Source organism: Sinocyclocheilus anshuiensis, unplaced genomic scaffold, assembly GCF_001515605.1.
Source record: "Sinocyclocheilus anshuiensis isolate Anshui unplaced genomic scaffold, SAMN03320099.WGS_v1.1 scaffold454, whole genome shotgun sequence".
NCBI classification, from domain to species: Eukaryota; Metazoa; Chordata; class Actinopteri; order Cypriniformes; family Cyprinidae; genus Sinocyclocheilus; species Sinocyclocheilus anshuiensis.
Window position 1 is genome coordinate 3,226,334 of NW_015548217.1, and position 11,700 is coordinate 3,238,033.

Sequence of the window (11,700 nt, forward strand, 5' to 3'; positions counted from 1 at the left end):
GTTTTATGGGGACATTCCATAGGCGTAATGGTTTTTATACTGTACAAACTGTATGTGCTATTGCCCTACACCAACCCTACCCCTAAACCTACCCCTTACAGGAAACTTTGTGCATTTTTACTTTCTCAAAAAAACTCATTCTGTATGATTTATAAGCTTGTTTCCTCATGAGGACCTCAAAAATGTCCCCACAAGGTCAAAATTTACTAGTATTACTATCCTTGTGGGGACATTTGGTCCCCATAATGTGATAAATACCAGGTACACACACACACACACACACACACACACACACACACACACACACACACACACACACACACACACACACACACACACACACACACACACACACACACACACACACACACACACACACACACACACACACACACACACACACACACATATATAGTTCAGTTCTTCTTTTAACTTGTAAAATAAAATAATTTACTGTATTTTTGATAAAACAAACACAGGCTTGGTGTGCATAAGAAAAAACAAATGTGGTTTGGATCAGATTTGAAGAAATATTTTGCTGTTCAAACTACAACCAGCTAAACTGATTTGAGCCAGATACCCCAAAATAAAAAAAAAAAAAAACATTTTTGGTGTCTGTCTGAAGAAAGCTAAAGCCACACTCACACGAAACACAAACTCCAGCGGACTCCCCACATCACTGGTGCTGTTCATAGCAGATTCACCAATCACACTGCCACTGAACAACGTGTCAATCACTGATTTTTCTCTGCACACGACAGAAAGAGAATGATAAACTATTAACTATGAATTGTCATTGTCATTATTAACAGAGTATTAATAATATGTTTGATGCAATTAAGTGAATTTTTCTGTCTAACATGCACAGATGAATAATTTTTTTCTTGTAAATTTCCACATATTTTCGTAATTTGAAAAACATATCAAAGTACGTACAAGGAAAAGGTAGTGAGGACTGTGTTCTTCACGTTGAGGGTGACAGGAACAGGATACAGATCCTTCTGCTCACTGATACTGAAGACAAACACAAACACCATTCAGTCAGTCACAATAAAAGAAAAGGCCTGCAGAAATGACTTCAGGAAACACATTAGTTCAACACTGTGCACTGAGGGGAAACGTACACTGTATAAACAAGAAAGCATTTTAGTTAGTCCAGACTTACGTGGAGAGCTGAAGCTGAGATTCAATCTGCTCGGTGTAAAGCGTTATACCAGAAGTCTCAAAGATGATTATGAATGAGGCCTGTGGAGACGGAAATCAAGGTTGACAGCAAATTAGCAAAACATATCAGCTGTACAGTCTGATTAGCTGAGTTAATTCAGATGGCCCGTGGAAAATGAGCCATTGGAGATGCTTGTTTTAATTAACATACAAATCCGCAGAAAGGTCACACATTGGACAAGTTTTCAGTAAGAAAACAGACTGCTACCTTCTGATTGCTTTTAAATGGGTTTCCCAGATCGCAAATCACAGTTTCGTTTGCGCTGCACTCAATATCGAAACCAGGCTGTAATAAAGACAAACCAAGAAAGTTAAAAACGGCATTAAGAACACTGAAATGATCTAATTAATGAGTTACTAGGAAGAGTCTCTGATAAGACCTCTAATTCAGTTTTTGGTAAGCTGCCAATGTTTTATTTTACAACTGTATATTACAACATAAATATAACATTATATAATATAATATAGTATTGATTTGTTAAAACTATACAACTTTTTAAAGTGGATTTTTGAAAATGACCTTTCATGCAGTGTGTAACATAGCTCTAAGTGAATGAAAACATCCTGCAAAGTTGTAAATCTGAAAGTGCACAGTGTATAAAGTTATTGTCTCTCAAAAGAAAGAATCGACTGAATCATTGAAACGGGTCGTTTTTAAAACGAATCCCAAGCCTTTTCATGTTGACGTCAACATGAAACATTAGCATATTGCCCGCCCACTTGTTTTTTTCACGTTGGTCTGAATGAAAATGCAAATAGGGGCACTTTAAACAACCTTTGCATATTTCATTTTATTTGCTGCTCTCATTTCTTAGTAGGTTGCCATTACTTTATTTTGCAATAATGACTGCTATCTGTGCATTACACCATTAATATAATATAATATAATATAATATAATATAATATAATATAATATAATAGTTGACACTATAGTTGAGAAAGTCACGTGTTTGCCTTTCATAATATTTTGTAAGTTACCAATACATTTTGCAATAACAACTGACTAACCTGTACATTACACCATAAATATAATATAGTATAATATAATATAATACAATATAATGTAATATAATATCAAATACCTACAAATATACTATTTTACTTATGAAAATAATGCATTTAAAATTATATAGCAAAATTCAGTACAAAATAAACCCCAAATCCAAGAAAAAAAATGTACAGGAAATACGGGAGAATTAATCTCAAATGTTGCTCTTTTATAGCTCAACCAAGCACAATTGTTTATTTTTTGAGATATTACAGAGATCTTTGTGATTTTTCTTTTCTGTGGAGGTGAGATGAAGAGAGAGTGCCTCCGTGTGGCGTCACCTGAGGGCGCACTCCTGAGTATTTGAGTGAGGGGGGAATGGTGATGTTCAGCATGGCCTGATGGGCGTCCTCGGCCTGCCTGCCTGCATCCGGCGTGTTAGTAACTTCCACCATCATCACCAGCTTCTTAATGTTACTGTTGAACTCCATCGTTTGACTGTGAACAAACCAGCACATCCCAGTTTTTGAAGAAGACAGTAGCTTGTAAAATGAAATAAATTTTATTTTTATTGCAGGTGCATGATGTCTGTATCTCTGTAGCATTTTTTTTAATCACATAATATCACAAAATAATTAAAACTCAAATTAAAACTACTTATTTTTTTCCAATAAAAGTTTCCAATACTTTATTTTGCAATACTATATAATAAATATAATATAATATAATTAGTGCTGTCAAATGATTAATCGCGATTAATCGCATCCAAAATAAAAGTTTTTGTTTAAATAATATATGAGTGTACTTTTTATATTTATTATGTATATATAAATATACACACATACAGTATATATTTTGAAAATATGTACATTTACTTACATGTATATATTTATATTCATATAATTTATATTATATATAAATATATTTTATATACATAATAAATATACACAGTACACCCACATATACTATGTAAACAAAAACTTATTTTGGATGCAATTAATCGTTTGACAGCGCTAAATATAATATAATATAATATAATATAATATTGGGTAAGTTGCTAATAATTTATTTCTGAAAAATGACGTAAGTGTAAAGTAATACATAATAACAATATAATAGAAATTGTAATCATTTTATATATTTTTATGACATCTATAATATCTTTTTCAGGTTTTAGACTTAATTTATTAAAATTATTTTAACCAAATAAATTGTTATTACGTGGCCACTATATAGTAAACACCATACAATTACCAGTAATATTCCACTCTGATCATTGTTTTACATGGCACACATTACATTAATCATTAGATTCATGAATAAGCGTACTAAAATTAAATGTTAATAACTGAATTCACTCAAAAGACCTCTGAACTTAAATATAAATAAACGTTCATCTGTTTGTGTACACATTTTCTTTTGTCCATATTCACCAGTTGTCATACTCACCCAGGGAAGGGAATGTGATTCTCATCAGCAAATGTGGCCTTGAGCTGCAGGTTACTGCTGCACTTGTTGTCATCACCACACTCCTTATGAAAGTTAATCTGAGGACAAACACACCAGAGCTGTGAGCAGAGGTTTCTGTTCAGCTGGGATGGAAATGCGAACTGGTTTGTACCTCGGTTTTGTCGGTCAGGATCTGCTGTCCGCTCAGCACAGGGAAATCGTCCAGACTCTGGAGTGTTTGCTGTGCTGCTGCTTTCTGCTCATTTAGAGACACGTTCAGAGTAAACGCTATGGGCTGAAGTTTGTCCCTCACAGGAATCTGTAGAGGGGAGAAAAAACAGCTTCTTTCAATCCTGTTGCTTCTTTACATTCACTAAACTCACATTACTGGATCAGAATGGCATACTACTTAGCTGTATCTTATCCTATGCAAATTTTCTATATTCATTAAGCACATGCATTATATATGTTGGATAACTCATCTATTATTATTATAAATATCAAACAAACAGACTAACAAACTAACCGAAATTGCCAATATGTTATTTTTCAATAACATCTGCCTAACAGTACATTAAAATATAAATAAGCTAATCTAATCTAATCTAAAATAATCTAATCTGATCTGATCTGATCTAATATAATATAATATAATATAATATAATATAATATAATATAATATAATATAATATAATATAATATAATATAATATAATATAATATAATATAATATAATATAATATAATATAATATAATATAATATAATATAATATAATATAATATAATATAATATAATATAATATAATATAATATAATATAATATAATATAATATAATATAATATAATATAATATAATATATTTTTGGTAAGCTGCCAATTCTTTATTAACTGTAAAAAAACTAAAAATGAAATAGGTTTTGAAGTGTAGAAAACACACAGTAGGCAGTACTATTCCACACTGAACACTCTTACTCGGAGGTATCTTATCCTAATATGTGCACTATATATGTTGGGTATATAGCTTATCTTTTTTTTTATTTTTTATATAATATAATATAATTTATTTGTGTGACTGTATGTTCCCTACGTTATGGGGACCAAATGTCCCCACAAGAATAATAATACCAGTAAAAATGTTTTGTTCCCATGGGGAAACAAGTTTATAAATCAGACCGAATGTGATTTATATTTGAGTAAATGTAATTAATTACTGTACTTGAGTATCTTTTTTAGTTTTACTGAGTATCAAAGATATTAGCAACTTTTACTCTCTACTTCACTGCATTTGTAATGAGTGTTGCAATTACACATTACATTTAGCATGTAGCAGTTTATTTCTGCTACAAAAAAGTAGTGATATCGCCAACTACAGGGCACTGAAAGTACTATATCTTGTGTGTTTTGCCCGTACTCACCCAAACTTGTCAACAAGGCTACTTTACATGAATGCAAGCTCCTTAGCAAGTAGTTGTGAATCCCAGGTGTTTAATATATGAGATGAGGACTGTTAATTTTACTTAACATTATTTTATTTATGCTTTACACTGAAGATACCTTTTCTTTTTTGCAATTTTGAGGTGTTTAATTTTACTTTAGAAAATGAACATGATTGCTCTCTTCACAAATCAACTCTTTCTTGTTTTTGTTACATGTTCTCTGTGCCTTATCTTGGACTTTTATGTCACTTCCTGTCTCCCGTGGTGTTTGTAGTCAGTTTGTAGTCTGTTTGTTCGTTGGTTCCCCTTGATTACACTCTTAAAAATAAAGGTGCTTCATAAGGTTCTTTACAGTGATGCCATAGAAGAACCATTTTTGGTTCCACAAAGAACCATTCAGTCAAAGGTTCTTTAAAGATCCATCTTTTTCTTACATTTTTATAATCTGAGGAACCTTCTTTTGCCACAAAGAACCTTTTGTGAAACAGAAAGGTTCTTCAGATGTTAAAGGTTCTTTATGGAACCATTTAGACAAAAAGGTTCTTCTATGGCATCGTGAAGCACCTTTATTTTTAAGAGTGTACTCTCCCCATATGTGTCTTATTATCTTGTTAAGCTTGTTAGCCCCCTGTGCATATATAGCCCTAGTGTTTCTTTAGTTCCTTGTGAGTTGTTGAATGTTATGGTTGTTTGTTTGCCCGCCCGCCATCCTGTTCTTTGTTACCTGTGGTTAGTGGTGGGCAGAGCGAGGCTTCGTGAAACACTGAAACAGTCAAAGCAAATGTGCCAAGGCTTCGAAACAATTCGACACCTGTCTCTACGGTGACGCCTAGTGGTCATTTTCAAGTATTGCTCTGAAACAGTCTTGATAACGAATCAGTTAAAGGGATAGTTCACCCAAAAATGAAAATTTGATGTTTATCTGCTTACCCCAAGGGCATCCAAGATGTAGGTGACTTTGTTTCTTCAGTAGAACACAAATGAAGATTTTTAACTCGAACCGTTGCAGTCTGTCAGTCATATAATGGAAGTGAATGGGAATCACGGCTTTGAGAGTAAAAAAAACCATACACAAACAAAACCAAATTAAACCCTACGGCTCATGACGATACACTGATGTGTAAAGACACGAAAGGATCGGTCTGTGCAAGAAACTGAACAGTATTTATATCGTTTTTTTACCTCTGATGCACTGCAATGTCTGCACTGTCTGAACTGTCCTGAGCGCATCCTCGACAGCCGGCGTGTGACGCGTCTTCTTCTTTTTGCTTTACGGCAGATTGCAGACTTATAAGTGCATTACCACCACCTATCTCTCAAATGGACCATTGACACTCTATCTACAATCTCAATTAGGAGTGTCAATGGTCCATTTGAGAGATAGATGTGTATGTTTTTTTTTTACTCTCAAAGCCGTGATTCTCATTCACTTCCATTATAAGACTGACAGACTGCAACGGTTTGAGTTAAAAATCTTCGTTTGTGTTCTACTGAAGAAACAAAGTCACTTACATCTTGGATGCCCTGGGGGTAAGCAGATAAACATCACATTTTCAGTTTTGGGTGAACTATCCCTTTAAGCGAATTGAATTATATAGTTGGAGGAGTGGTTAGTGTGCTCGACTGGCATGCTGACACCTCAGGGTTGAATCCAGGGTGACGCATACATATAATCATAATAAACAATTAAAAGTTGTGTTTTTATTGTTCTGTTCTTGTAATGTGTTGTAACATCGGTCTGACCACTGAATGAACTCTTTGTGAATAAATATGTTATTTTGGTCATGAAAAATTAACATGAATAAAAGACATCAGGCCACAATATCTTGCATTTTTTTATACATATAAAGATTTTTATGTAAAAATATTATTTGTTCTGCTGTTGATGGACTCCGCCTACTTCTTTTTTACACAGAATTTCTTCAGCCTTTAAAAAATACTCTCACAAGGGACACTTGTCACTGGCATGCACAGATACTTTTGGGCTAGGACATACAAATTAGGAAAAATTACTGCTCTCTCCTTCCAGTACTTTAGGGGATCATCCCTTCTGGGCAAAAATGCATCTCTTGCGTGGGCCTCCATTATTATGTAATCTATCAATATGAATCTATCAACTATGAAATCTTATCTCTAACTTGTTGTGCTATCTGTCACTATCTAACTGAGCCTATATGAATGTGTCACTATATCTATCCTAACTTTCTGGCCATGTCTATAGCCTATCTATCAATATCTTAATATTAACTTTTAATCTAGCCTAATTCACCAAGTTACAGTATAAATGTCACTATATCGCAAAATCTCTCTCCTCTCACGAAAACCCACAAGGTGAAGATGCGTTAACTCCACTTTTATACTTTGTGGGAGTTAGATTGAGACAGATGTGCCAGAGATGTGCCCGTTTGTTCCCGATTATGTCAATCAAACGCAGATTCGGGTCTTGAAACACTCGGGAGACGCCCCGATGCTTTGATTCGCATTAGTCACGTGACATGGGTGTTTCGAATCACACTTTGGAGCAGCGTTTCGAAACATCTGCGCTTTGGGATCTCGACACCGTGTCGAAACATCAGTTTCGTGTCAGCCATCTCTACCTGTGGTTTTTGGTTGATTGTTTGTTCTAGTTTTTCCATTAAAGGGGTCATATGATGCCCATTTTCCACAAGCTGATATGATTCTTTAGGGTCTTAATGAAAAGTCTGTAACATAGTTTGGTTAAAATTTCTCAATGGTAGTGTAATTCACCTTTTTCTACCCTGTCAAAAACAGCTCTTTTCAGAGTAAGCCGTTTTTGTAGCATTTCCCTTTAAAGGGGTCATATGATGCTTTTTTAAAGATCATTATTTTGTGTATTTGGTGTAACAGAATATGTTGACATGCTTTAATGTAAAAAAAAACATTATTTTTCAAATACTGTACATTATTGTAGGTCTTCTATGCCCCGCCTCTCTCAAACGCTTCGTTTTCTACAAAGTCCCTCCTTCCGACAAGCGCAGTCTGTTAGCACATTATTAGGAAAGGCGATTTGCAAAGATTCATTACAAAACATTATACTCACTTCTTCTGTAGATGAGGCGGGATCACGAATGATTCGCGCGAACATAGACGCATTTAGGCAGATCGGGGGAGCATTCTCTTCAGAAACCAACGAAATCCACTTCGAGTTCAGCGGCTCAGATGTCGGGAGTAAATGACGACTGCTATGTTCATTATTACATCCAACAACAGAACACCTCAGTCGCTTAGGAGTCATTCTTGTCTACATCTGCTCCGGCGATGAAAAAAAATGGCAGACTGATGACTCAGTCTGAGCTCACTCAGGGCGGGTCTAAGGTAAGACACCAATCCAGTCTGTGCTGAAACGCTACTGTCAATCAAACTATCGTGGGAGGGGAGATTGCATCTGAGATCGCCTCGATTTGAGAAAGGGGTAAAGATTTTAGTAGATTAACAAAAAACCACTGGGTGGATTTTTATCATTTTAGGGTGGTTGTGTACACACACTGCCAACACACATTTCAGTTCAAACAACTTGTAAAAATGCATGTAGCATCCTATGACCCCTTTAAAGAAAATCCTAAAGAATGTTTAAAAGAAAGATACACAAATATCTGAAAGATAAATAAGTTTAAAAAGAGATGAAAACAAAGTCTGGATATTTAAAAGAAAATTAGCAGAAGTTCTAAAGTTTAGAACATTTCCAAAAGTAAGTTCCAACATTTCTAAAGTAGAAAGAAATAAAATATTGAAAAGACTAGACAGAAAGACTGAAAAAATAAAAAGTTCAAAATAACGTTTGAAGGAAAGGGGCCTGTCTGTGTGACGTCACACAGACAGGCATCTGAGATCGGCTCGATTTGAGAAAGAGGAAAACATTTAACGAGATAAAAAAAAAAAAACACCAGGTGGATTTTTATCATTTTAGGGTGGTTGTGTACACACACTGCCAACACACATTTCAGTTCAAACAACTTGTAAAAGTGCATGTCGCATCCTATGACCCCTTTAAATACCTGCACATAGATCCTTGCCTCTGTCTGTTTTCCCCAGCTTCTCCACAATGTTAGTTTTCGATCGGCAAGTCTCTCTGACTAGTGCTTGTTAAGATCAGATACTCTAAGACTTTTACTCAAGTTGTTTTGGAATTGGTGAATTGTAGTGGAGTAATTTTCACTTTAAGGTATCTGTACTTTTACTCAAGTCTGGTTATTAGGTTCTCTTTACACCTCTGCGTCTATGGAATGAACCCATAAAACAAGGAAACCTGTGTGTGTGTGTATTGTGGTGTGATCAGGTGAATTCTCACATTAACAGTAAGTTCCAGCTCTTGACATGCGGGAGCGGAGAAAGACAGCTGGCTTGTAAATGTGCTTTGCTTGTTGTTAAGAAAACGGACTCGAGCGCCACGGCGATTCTGGTCAGCGTCTACTGTGTACTTCACAGCTGAAGCAGAGAGAAACAAACACACGGTTAATGGCATAAAACACAGAGCAAACACTCCTGAAGCAGGCGTACACTTACTGATGGCCTTCCTGAAGGCTTTGTTTCCATTGCTGAGAGAGTAACTGAAACACACCGTCACCTTTATGCTAGAAAAATAACACATAATGAATTATTTTAAACAGTACTACAGGACAAGTATAAGAAGTTTATGACCAATTCATACTGATCAAATGCATGTGTCCTGAAACATTTGTTAGAATAGAAATAGGTGCGCTTTGCCCCCTTACCAGGAATTAACACACTGGCTTGGAATCACAATCTTTGGCTCTACTGTGAAGTTTTTGGAGAGGTGGATGACCGGACGAGCCCTGAAAAACACATCAAATGTCACATTTTGAGAACAAACTGATTTAGTGAAAAAGTTACTAGTTTAAATTTCAACAAATATAAACAATATAAAATACAATATGCACATTAATTAATTATTATATTTATTATTTATGTATTTGCAAATATAAATGATATAAAAAATAACATACAAAATGTATAAATAAACATACCATAACAAAAACAAAACAACAACAAAAATAATAATAATAATACATTATATTATTAATTATTATATTTATTATTTATTTTATTTAATAAATGATTTATTTGTTTACGAATATAAATAAATATAAATTATATATTAAATTATATATTAAAATAAATTAAATTAATAAATAGACAAACAACAAGAACAAAACAATAATACAATTTGTAAAGAAATCCTTACATATGCACAATTTATTGTGTATAATTATTATTATTATTATCAATTTATTTTAAAATTAATAAATAATGATACATTATATACATTTATTATTATTAAATTAATAAATTATATAAAAGAAAATATAACAAATAAATAAATAATAACTGTTATGTGAAGTGACGTGTGGCCAAGTATGGTGACCCATACTCAGAATTAGTGCCACTATAATAGTAATAGTAATAGTAATAGTAATAGTAATAATATGTTTATTTATTTATATATTTGGAATTATAAATAAATATAAATTAAATTAAATACAAAATGTATAAACAAAATTATTATTAATAATCATCATCATTATCTATTTTGTAGAGACACAAAAAATGTGCACAGAGGCACAATTTATATTTGTCTATAGAGCAAATTCCAACTACTGAAAAGGTTTTTAATACCATGAGAAACAAACATTCAGTCCAAGTGTGTCCAAACTCTTGATTGGAAGTGTATGTGTGTATATATAAAAATCTGTATTTGTATATTCATGTGGCTTTTGTGTTTTGGAAAGAATCGTTGAACATCTATAAATGGCAAACACTGCTGAAAGACTGAACCTCAAGAGAGCGATGCGGTCATCCATGGAGCCCACCAAAATGTCAGGATAATCATTTCCATCCATATCCATTCCTCCACTGAGAGAGTAGCCGAACGTCTGAAAGTCACTGGGACCTAATGATTTCCCCTCGATCGCCTAAGAGAAAGTCACAGTAAATCACTCTCTTCTCAAGGCTGCATTTATTGGATCAAAAATACAGTAAAAACAGCAATATTGTGAAATATGATTACAATTTAAAATAACAATTTTCTGCTTGAATATATTTTAAAATGTAATTTATGCCTGTGATGCAAAGCTGAATTTTCAGCATCATTTTCCTCCACTGAGAGAGTAGCCGAACGTCTGAAAGCCACTGGGACCTAATGATTTCCCCTCGATCGCCTAAGAGAAAGTCACAGTAAATCACTCTCTTCTTGTTCTCATGGTATTCAATACAAGTCCAGATATGGTTGATATGTATTGCCGTTTCGTTATCAATGACATGGAACGGAAAGTAATTGTAGAAACATTACCCAACAATCTTAAATAAATGATTCTAAAGGTGTTCCATACAAATACCAAAATGCTTTGCTTTACCTGGCTAGGTTCTTTATTTATTCCATTTTTACTTCCCATCCATATATAGACTTTCCCAGAGTCATGGAACGGAGCACCAACAGCAAAATCTGAACGAAGAAACCAAGAACAACATGATGAACCCTCCATGGCCTCCAGATGGCAGCATTATGACATGAATGACACGAAATTACACATTTCTGCATATATATATATATATATATATATATATA

The 11,700-nt window shown here is 33.9% G+C and overlaps 1 protein-coding gene across 1 annotated transcript in view; it reads right to left on the minus strand.

Annotated features, from left to right (window-relative positions):
- LOC107653925 (integrin alpha-3-like) overlaps positions 1-11,700 on the minus strand; it is a 60,352-nt gene that overhangs the window by 7,521 nt on the left and 41,131 nt on the right. Inside the window, exons 6-18 of the mRNA XM_016440786.1 lie at positions 11,489-11,577; positions 11,225-11,293; positions 10,911-11,047; positions 9,830-9,910; positions 9,621-9,688; positions 9,406-9,542; positions 3,834-3,980; positions 3,662-3,759; positions 2,554-2,710; positions 1,433-1,510; positions 1,166-1,245; positions 937-1,014; positions 646-748 (exon numbers count right to left, since the gene is read on the minus strand). Coding sequence (XP_016296272.1) covers positions 646-748; positions 937-1,014; positions 1,166-1,245; positions 1,433-1,510; positions 2,554-2,710; positions 3,662-3,759; positions 3,834-3,980; positions 9,406-9,542; positions 9,621-9,688; positions 9,830-9,910; positions 10,911-11,047; positions 11,225-11,293; positions 11,489-11,577 — 1,322 coding nt within the window. The remainder of the gene's footprint in view (positions 1-645; positions 749-936; positions 1,015-1,165; positions 1,246-1,432; positions 1,511-2,553; positions 2,711-3,661; positions 3,760-3,833; positions 3,981-9,405; positions 9,543-9,620; positions 9,689-9,829; positions 9,911-10,910; positions 11,048-11,224; positions 11,294-11,488; positions 11,578-11,700) is intronic.